General features: G+C 42.2%; 1 protein-coding gene across 1 annotated transcript in view; it reads right to left on the bottom strand.

The window, feature by feature from the left end:
• Plcxd3 (phosphatidylinositol specific phospholipase C X domain containing 3) overlaps window positions 1-7,665 on the bottom strand; it is a 148,914-nt gene extending 141,249 nt beyond the window's left edge. Inside the window, exon 1 of the mRNA XM_038322618.1 lies at window positions 7,517-7,665. Within this exon, the coding sequence (XP_038178546.1) occupies window positions 7,517-7,619 (103 nt within the window). The 5' untranslated portion in view covers window positions 7,620-7,665. The remainder of the gene's footprint in view (window positions 1-7,516) is intronic.
• Between the last annotated feature and the right edge of the window lie 2,486 nt (window positions 7,666-10,151).

Consider the following 10,151-nt stretch of genomic DNA (forward strand, 5'->3'; position numbering starts at 1 on the left):
CGTCCTGCCATCTTCTCACTCCGTATGGCAACACAACTCATTGTGGTTTGAGCCATGGGGTGAGGTAAGCTCCTATTCGCCCACCAAAGATACATACTTTTCTTCACCAGCAAGCCTAGAGGCCTCCAGGAACATTGAGCAGACAACTAGTTCATCATAGCTTACTCTCCTCAAAATAAAAATTCTTCTATTAAATTGAGAAACTGAACTATCATTATATTGACCAAGGATAAACATAATTGCTTCCTAAATGTTAATTCATAGGAAGAATTCTTCTGTGTAAAACACAGCAATAGTAGCATTTTATATGGAGCATTGTAAGGCCTGTCCACTTGCAGAATCTGTAAGGAGTACGAGAAGATAGCAGGAGCACATCCAACAAAATCTATGGGCCTTCTGTTTCAGAACCTGACCTCTGGAGGTGACTAATCCTAGAACTTCCTGAGAATGTTGAACCACCCTCCCCCACCTCTCTGCCTGGCCTATCTTCCTCTCTTAATAAAGCAAAATAAAAGTACATTGTACCATAGAAAACTTTTGGCAGTAGAATTATATCTGAAATGGGCTAGGTTTTTTCTTTTTTTCACTACTTTTCCCTTCTTATGGAGCACATGGTTTAGATGCTTTGCTGGTCATTAGCCTTCTGAGGCTAATCTTAACCCTACATAGACCAGAAAAGATAAGACAATATAGCATTTTTAGTGTATTAAACCCTGCATAATTATATCAAGGACTTTGTGGTATTTCTAACAAGGTAGGTAACTCTTGGATTTCAAAAAAAAAAAAAAACCCTAATTCTTATTGGTAAGAAGCATTCTCTCTAGTGGTAGCAGGTAAATTTATTACAAGAAACAGTTCCCTCCTATAAGTACCAATAATGAGAGAGAGAGAGAGAGAGAGAGAGAGAGAGAGAGAGAGAGAGAAATTTCTGTGTCCCTCTTTTCTAGAAGGGCCAGTGTACATTATTATTCTACGTTTCAATAAGGTGGTAAATTTAGGGATTATTTCAGATCTATCAGATTATTTGCTTCTATTTGTATTCACTCAGATTAATTGGTGAGAAAAATTCAGATCACACTTCTATTTTTACTCTAGATCTATATGTAAGAATGGTTACATAGAACCATCCAGAGGTGTCTCTACAGAGAAAATCAAGTAGCTTTCTTAAAAAAGAAAGTGATATCATCCCCCTAAACTCAAATCTAAGTCACAGGACCAAATGGTAATAACCACAAATGAATAAATATGAGCTAGCCCAAAGGATGGACAGGTTTGGTCAGGGCTGGCCCCTATGGCATCAGCAGTGATGCAGAGCCAACAGGGGTAGATGCCAGCATCAGCAGCTTTCACAATGATGATCTCAGCTCTCAGAACTTTTGATCCTTGTTAGACATTAACATTCTCAAATTTCAGCCTCTAAAGACACAACAAAATGACCCCTCCCTAAGTACTCATCAAGACAGGAAAATAAAAAAGCCTCAATTGTATGGTAGCTAAACCTTTGTGATTCCTGTGGAGCATGTTTAGAATCAGTCCTAGGATGTTTAAAACCAATCAGAAATACACTTAGGATGGTAGAAAGTGAATCAGCATGTCTCTGGTTTTACTTCAGAGCTAGTAATCCCTGGAGCACACTCTTTTGTGCCAGTCTGTATTCGTTTGTTTGTGCTTTCTTGCAAAGAATGGTTGTGAAATTGTATAGTTTTTATGTGTATTTAATCATTATGATGTTGGCTTTAGCATTTGAGGTGTCTGTGTGTGTGTGTTTCTGTGGTTTATATATGATATCTACCTTAAAACATTTGTATTGCTAAACAACTGATATCCAAACAAGTGAGTTATACACACATTCACACATATTTCTATCCCGTGAAAACTCTGTTTTAAGTACATAAGTATGCCTTGCAAATACAAACAAGATGAACTACTTTCTTTCCATCATAAATCAATTTACTGTTTTACTGTTTACCTGTGCTTTTTATAGTTTTCTGATGGTGACCGTTAAGTAAAATTTATGTTTATAAAGTAAATTTTACTCAATAGAAATATTGAAAGTCCTACACCATAGATAAAGTAAATAAACCTTCATCTTATAAATGTTGCATAAGTTCTTGTTTCTGTTCACAATAAGGAATGAGAACAAATTGATGCAGAACCAGTGTAGAGGTCTTTCTTTCCTTAAGCCGGCACTAGTATCCACCTGCATCACCAGATGGGCTGATCTTAAGTGCTGTTGATAGTCAATATCAGTGAGCAGCAGGGCTTAAAGAAATGAAGGGAAAAGTTTTACATTTATCATAGTGACCTAATCTGAACACTTAAATAGCAATTAAATAGCATTTAAGGTTCATGATGAGCTATAAAGTCGGTTATCAGACATGTTCTCAGCCTGGGCAATTAGCCTTGAATCATATTAATCAAACATGGAACTCTGGCTTTAAGCTTGATTGGAAACTTGAAGGCTCATGGGTAGTTCAATGAAGAAGTATATTTAAGTTTGGCTCTGCCACTCACATAATAAAGCTCCCCCTTAGCGGTGTTCTAAAGTGTTTTTTAGACTGCAAATGTGTATATGAATCTTCTGGCCATCTTGCTAAATTGTACAATATGATCAAATAAGTTGGAAGAGTGGAATGTAGATGCTGTATGAAGCTGTATGACAATGCTGGTGGTCCTACCTGGACAGCCTTGAGCGACAAGGTCCTAGAAGATCATTGATAGAACACATTAAAATCATATGTGTATGTTGGGACTAATGAGTCCTGGCCTTCAGCTGGATGTTAGGATTGATGAGTCCTGGCCTTCAGCTGCTCTTCCCTCCTAGAACCTTCTAATTGAAGTTACTAAAAGCTGTGCCTAGCTTAGAAGATCAGAGGATGGGATTTTCACCTGTTGGCCATTGACTGCAGTGTATTTAAGCCTACATGGTACTAATAAAGAAGGGCTTTGGTATCAGTGTTTAAAGGTCTGTGTGTTGGTCTGTCTATGCGTGTGTATTCTCAACCTCCAGCCCCTTGCCCGAAGCTTGTGAACTGGGGTCTAGGGCATAGAGCGCAGATGGGGGCCACGGTGCGCGGCATGTGTATATGAGAAAACACTGTAAGCAACAATATATATGTGTATATGTGTGTGTGTGTGTGTCAGTTACAACAAAATTTGAGAATTCAATTCAAATTCAATTCATCATCATGAAAAAGTTTTAGTAGAACAAATTAGTTTAGCTTTTATGTATGAATTTCAGAAAATAACTTTTGAAATGCCCAACCCTCCAGATATTCTTCAGTTTTTCTTAGAAAAATCAAGTCAAATGGGTAATTGGCAAGATAATACAGAGAGATACTTATTCTGAAGAGTCTTGTTGTATTGAAAGCTTTGCTTTGTACAGCCATCCTGACCAAATGTACGCGCAGTTTCAGAAATGTGGTCAAGTAGATTCCTGCGCCTGATTGACCCTATGGGCTGCTCCATTTCAATTAAAGTAGAAATAGAAGATTGCAAAGAGGAAGAAGGGGTCTGGAGAAAGGGCTCTGAGGTTAAGAGTGCATACTGCTCTTGCAGAAGGCCCGAGTTTAGCTCCCAGCATCTATGTCAGGAGACTCACAACTGCCTGCAACTCCAGCTCTGGAGGCGTCCATCACTCTGGCTTTCAAGGGCACCTGTACTTACATGCACATACCCCCAGAAAAACTCATGCACATGAATAAAAATGCAATAAAAATCTGAAAAAATAAAAAGGAAGAGGTAAATTAACTCTAAGAGTGTGGGCAACCTAAAAGGATTACCAAGAGGCAAAAAGTTAAAACCGAATAAAAGCCTTAAGAGGTAGGTCACGTGCCATCACAAGTGCGGCACCAGGCTCAGCATACAGCGTCACACAAATACAAAAACTACCAAAGCAAATGACAACATGAATACAAGCTAAAGCACTTGGATGAGAAATCAGTTGTCCAAGTGCTTAGTTTCCATGAAACTGTTCTTTTGGGCTGCTGTTGGCATTTTTCTAAAGGAAATAAAATCTCCCCTCATAATCACTGTTTTCTAAAGCATTTGTCTCTCTATCTAAACACCATTAACTACTTGCTGCTCAGGAATGCACACATACTTCCTGGTACTCCAGTCCTACATTTTGATAATTCTCCTGTATTGGGTGATCAGTCAGACTATGCATGAATGCTTTTCATCATATCTCAGACAGTGTATAGCAGATCCTTCCCATAAGCCAAGACCCCAATCATCAACACACTACAAACTTCCATGACAAATCTCTTTTTAATGGCTCTAGAGACACTGTGGTTCGAAATATAACTCTTTAAAGATGCCAAATATTCATCAAATTCACCTTCGCTTGGATTTTATACTTTGTCTTCCTAACCTCTCTGACCTGCTTGCAGTGAGAGCCAGCATCATTCATCTTCCAAATGCCATAACTTTGGTTTCATCAGAGAAAAGAAAATGATAAGGCTGAAATTTGAACAATTGCATGTTCTTTCAGTATTTGGTCTTTGAATAATATGTTAATTAAAAATAATTCACTAATACCAGCTACTAACAATCGTTTAGCCCAGTCCATACCAAAACACGAAGTCTTTAAAGGCAGAACATCACTCGGTTCTGAAAGCATTCAAGACACAGTCGTTTAAAAAACATTCAAGGACACCAGAACTGCACACTAGTGGGGATAGAGCACATACACATGCACACACACACACACACACACACACACACACACGCACGCACGCGCACACACACATGCTGTTATTTGCTATGGTCTTAGGCAATCTAAGACAGCTGCCCCAAGTAGGTGGCCTCATAATTAGTTGGCTCTTCACCCCCCAATAGCTTCACCTAAGAAAACCTGAGGCTGTGAGGACGATTGAGCAGCAGTTCCTCTCTGCAGAAACACTTGCCTTGTGCACCAGACGTGGTTTTAAATGGTGGAGATAATTGCTTAATTCAAGCTAGAGCAACTGGCCAAGTAAACATGTAGCAGCCAGGAAGCTATTAGCATGATTTTAAGGCAATTATTCCATTAGTGTTTAATAGTCTCCAATTAGTCTGCTCTATCAAAAATTGAATGACTTCTTTTTCTCCAAAAATTCTGTGTTGAATAATGCAGAAAGGTATCAGACTCATTTTAACCCCAGTTTTAGAGTTGAGAATTTTTGGCAAACCTATTTTGTACAACTAAATGGGTATTTGGGAGTGTAAATTTGGTGAAATGGTGTGTGTGTGTGTGTTTCTTGGAAATATTGGGGTGAAAGTGCAAACTTTGTGTGCCATTTACTTCAAATCTTATACTAAAAGGGCTTAGGAACACTCTGTAAGGTTCATACCTTCCAAATATCGTCATGTTTATGTCTCTACCAGAGACCAGCAGAAAATCGAAGTCTCTGACCCCAAAGTCCCACTGAGTTCCATAAAAGAGAAAAGTAAAATTACCCTGTGTCTACAGGTGCCTCACTTCTCGTCTCTGTGAGAACTTGTTGCTTTTCAGTTATGCTCATTGTCTCTCATGACACCTTACTTCCGCATTGCTAAGATCTCTTTTAGGGATTAGATTGCTAATCAGATTTTAGGTCATTTGCCCACACTGAATTTCTGGGTCTTTTTTTTTTTTTTTTTTTTTTTTTTTTTTCCTGAATGGGATACTGCTTGTTTTCAGTCTATGAAATGGAAATGGTAATCCCAGCCCTGACTACTTTACAGGATTTTTGGAAGGATGTGAGCTAGCAGACATAAGCTGGCTTTGGAAAGTGAAGTACTACAAACATTTATGGTGAGACACAAATGTGGCGTTACACTGTTCCTCAGAGTTGGTATGCTACCCCAGACATTTAACCTCCTTGCATCTCTAGAGACTCTCATTACAGGAAGCTAGCACCTCGGTCCTTGCTGTTATTACCGGCTTGGTGCCAGAAGCAGGGGGACCAAGTGAAAATAACCGTCTAAGAAAACAAACAGAAAGCAAAGGAAGAAGAGGATGTGGGGGAAGCGAGAGTGGCGTTTCACGAAGTTGTGTGCTTTCTAGTCCTTCAAAAGAGCAGCCCACAGACTCACAGGAAGAATGGAACTGATGCAGAGGGGAAGCTGGGCTGTGCTTTATCAGAGAGACACCTAGACTCCTGGGAAGTCATTTGCTGAGGAAGGACAAAGGGATAGACAACCTTTTACTGACAGGGAACTGCTCAGCCTGTGCCTGCCCTGGCCACAGAGTATCCACTCCAATTGAGTTAAGTTGCTGGTGAGTTCCAGCGCTTGCTTGTCCGTTAGACACTCGGGATTTTTCCAGAAACCTGTTTTATTTCTTCTTCCTTCTCTCCTTATTTCTTAGGTTTCACGTCCACTCCAGTCCTCCAAGCTCATGTTTTCGTGGGGTTTTGGAGGTAGAGAGGACAGGTCGGAGGAAGTAGACCAGAAGGTTGAATTTAATAACTCAAGCTCTACTCTGGGCAGGGGGTTGATTATCCATGACTAATTTGCCCTCCAGCCTAGTCTTGTAAGAGTCACATGTGCATACCCTCAATCCATGCGCATAACCGTATTGTTAAAGAAATAGAGGCATTTCTCCAGCTACAACACTTGTAAACCGTCCAGAAACAATCAATCACCCCTCTTAGATACCGGAATTAGGGACTACGGAGTGCTCCAACCCAGAAAGCTGGCCAGCCCTCTGTGCACACTATGCTAAAGCCTCTTGATGCCACACAACTACACCTGGCTGGTCCTAAGCTTCCTTTCCTCTAGGCCACCAGCTCAGTCACCTTTTCCGGAGCAATCTGCTCATTCCCACCTCTATGCTGCTGCTCACGCGGATTTCACTGCCTGGCTTCTGTCTGGAGCGGCAAATGTGTGGTCTGCAAGGGTTTGTCCTCCTCACCTAGGAGCTCTACCTGAAGCAGCTCTTTGACTAGGCTCCCTCCGCGTCCAAGCCAATTAGGAAATGCTTGCTTTCTGCTTCTTGCCCCCTTCAGCTCCGTGTCAAGGACAATGATTATGCTGCGGCCGCCGGCCACCGGCCCCTGAACTTTCATCACTCTTCAGAAAGCGCTTTGTCTCTTTAAAGGAGACTGGGGACGAATACTAATGATTGGGCTAGATTCTAACAGTGAAACTACCAAATCCTCCTAAGTCCACGCCAAGGATGGACTCAGTGATGTTCCGGAGCTGAACTCCTAAGACAGCCAGCTTCCTTCCATAGCGCACCATGGAGCCACAGATTTAGAAACCTGACCTGCCTTGCCCCCAGCAGACCCCTTGAATCTTCAGGGGAAACCATAGAATGGGGACCAGGACGCGATCCTGGAACCACCTTCTCCCCTTCCCCAGCCCTATGAGAGCACAACCTGCTTCTGAAGACCAGGGGAACCAGTCACCTTGACTCCCAGTGCCAGGGTCCTCCAAGGTTTGGAAAACCTGGGTACCCACCCCGTGGACGAGCTTCCCTCCCGCGGGCACGAAGCAAGTTAGCACTGAGTGTAGGATGAAGCAGGGCGGGGCAGGTGCAGCGGGTACCTACCTGGGATGGCTAAATTGGTGAGGGGGATGCTGTGGATGCTCTCAGGCAGAGTTGCCATCCAGTCGGCGAATTTCAGCTCGTTTTTCCCCTGAGACGAGGCCATGGTGCTGGTCTGCTTGCCGCCGCGCTGATCCCCACACTCCTAGGCACAGACTGGCAGCTGCTGCCGCTAAGCCAATGTTTGCTTCGGCCCCGCTAGAGTTTACACTCCGCTTTGCGCCACACCCACAGGATGGCGCAGACACATGCTCATTTTAATAATTATTCAAAAACACCCCATGCTCTCTCCTTTCCTTCGCCAGACTCTGCTGCTGGGGCTTTTGTTCCTGACGTCCGTGCTCCGCTCTCTGCTCTCTCCCCCCTCCCTGCAGACTCCCTCCTCCCGTCTCACCCCTCCTAGGTGGCTCTGCCTTTCCTCACCATTCTGCAGCTCCCCATCGCTTCTTATTATTAGTCTTTTATCTTCTTAAAAACTTGGTTTTCCACGCTGCTTTGTCCCTGGTCTTTCTCTGTCCCTTGGTGTGACTTCCTGATCTTGTTTGCATGAAAGGCAGTCTTGCAGTGGGATCTAAAAATCCTGGTAGACTTTGGGATGTTCTTGCCTCCTGAAGAGCAGCCGCATCTCTTTGGCTCTCAGGACTTTCCATTCTTTCTAAAGAGTGCTCCTTTCCTGAGGCACAACAGGTTATGCCTTCCGTCAGCCCTATTTGTACAAAATGGTCGTCTTTATTTATCACTTTGCCTAATTTTTGGAGGAGCTGATACACTTGGTGAGTGGGAAGGACAGTATATTCTACGATAGGATTCTTTTCCTGGTTCCAGACATTTCACGGTCAAGAAGCAGGGCTGCAGGTTTGAAGGACTCACTATTTCTGCGGAGAGACACTCTTCGTTTCTTGGTTTCATCGCATTCAGGATAAGATGAAAGTCTGACGCTGGAAGAAAATCGCATCTCCCAATGACATGCTGTAATTACTGCCAGTAGCATTTGGTGGAATGTATTTGGCACCATTTGAAGTGATCTATGTGATTGTTTGGATTTTTATTCCTTGGCAGACTAGAGAGATGTGTCTCTCCAGAGAGAAATCGCTTGTGTGGCTCCAAAGAACTGTCTGGGTCCACCTGCTCCCCAGTGAGAAAGAGGGGAGAACACGTCTTACTAATGTGATGAGGCTGGCATTAGTCTAAACATCTTAATAATGTGATGAGGCTGGCATTAGTCTGAACAGGACTGCAGGAGTCAGACCGAACCTGTACAGGGCCTTTGCCGCTCAGACCAAGGATGGGCAAAGAGGGCCTGTTTTCCTGTGGAGCGGTGTGTAAATTCTTTCCCTCAGAGGAAATACTATTAAGCTGAATAAATAAAAATCAAGGTAGGAGAGACAGCACTGTGAAACACAAGAGTGATTATTTAAGTTCAGTAAACCCATTTAGCATTGTTAAAAGCCAGGGAGCCTTCGTATTTTGTGGAAGGATGTCACGACCAAAGAAAATTCCCATCTATTCGAAATCACTGTGGGGAAGATAGAGAGAGGAAAGATGATGCTCAGTCTTTCTGATTGAATTCTCTTTCTCTCCCTGGAAACAGTTCATAGTGTCATGAGGACGTGGTAGGTCTATCTTTAGGGATGAGAATGAGATGTACTGGAACTTCTGCTCAAGGAACTCCTGATGTTCTCAGTAGCAGAACAGATCCTTTCAGTTAGAACGAGAATTTGCTCACTTGGAGTTTGTTGGCCGGGAGATCTATAAGCATCAGTTTTCTGATTAATGCCAGCATTCTCAAGGCAGCCTGTTGGGGCAGCAGGTGAGATTCAGATTGCAGAGTTAGCTGCACTGTCTCTGAGGAAAGTTCATCAGTCTCCGTGAGCCCAGTTTCCTCCATTGTGCAGTCACGATAACCGAGCAATTCGTGGTGACATTTCCAGGAAAGATTGAAGATGTTTGCTGAAACAGCAGGATCTGTATATTCACTATTTTGTCTTTTTGAAACTGTCCTAGCCTTTTAAAGTATTCTTTCTAAGGTAGTAGATTAATTATGCATCCTGGGAAATATTGTTTTGTAAGATGTACTTGAGAAATACTCTCTGTCCAAATGCATTGTGAGGATGTGTCCAGGAAAGAAAAATAAGAATTGCCTCTTCCTTGGGAAACTTAAATGTTTGCTCCTAACTACTTCCACTGGTTGGATGAGGTCAATACATATGATAACAGGCAACATGCTCCATTCAAATGACTGTAAACATTCCTTCATCTACAAACATCTGTATAGCCAACATCTACTCTAGTATTTGAACAAACAGCTAGTCATCATAACTCAGGCAATTCATGATATGGAAGAAATCATCACACTCACTGGCAATCTAATGCAAATTAGTATTTGAACAGCTAGTCATCATAACCCAGTCAAGTTGTAATGTACCAAAAAATCCATCACACTTACTGGAAAATTAATACAGAGTTTTCTATCAATACACAGATAGATCTCTTTGGGACTCTATTATTCTCTGATTCTGTTGTGGTTAAGAATCAGAGTGTCACATGCATGGTAGTTAGAAATCAAAAGAGAAAAAGCATGGGTATTTTCTTAGATTTTTAAATCATGCAATGGGTCTGTGTTCTTCTACGCACACCA

This window comes from Arvicola amphibius, chromosome 3 (genome assembly GCF_903992535.2).
Source record: "Arvicola amphibius chromosome 3, mArvAmp1.2, whole genome shotgun sequence".
Classification (NCBI taxonomy): Eukaryota; Metazoa; Chordata; class Mammalia; order Rodentia; family Cricetidae; genus Arvicola; species Arvicola amphibius.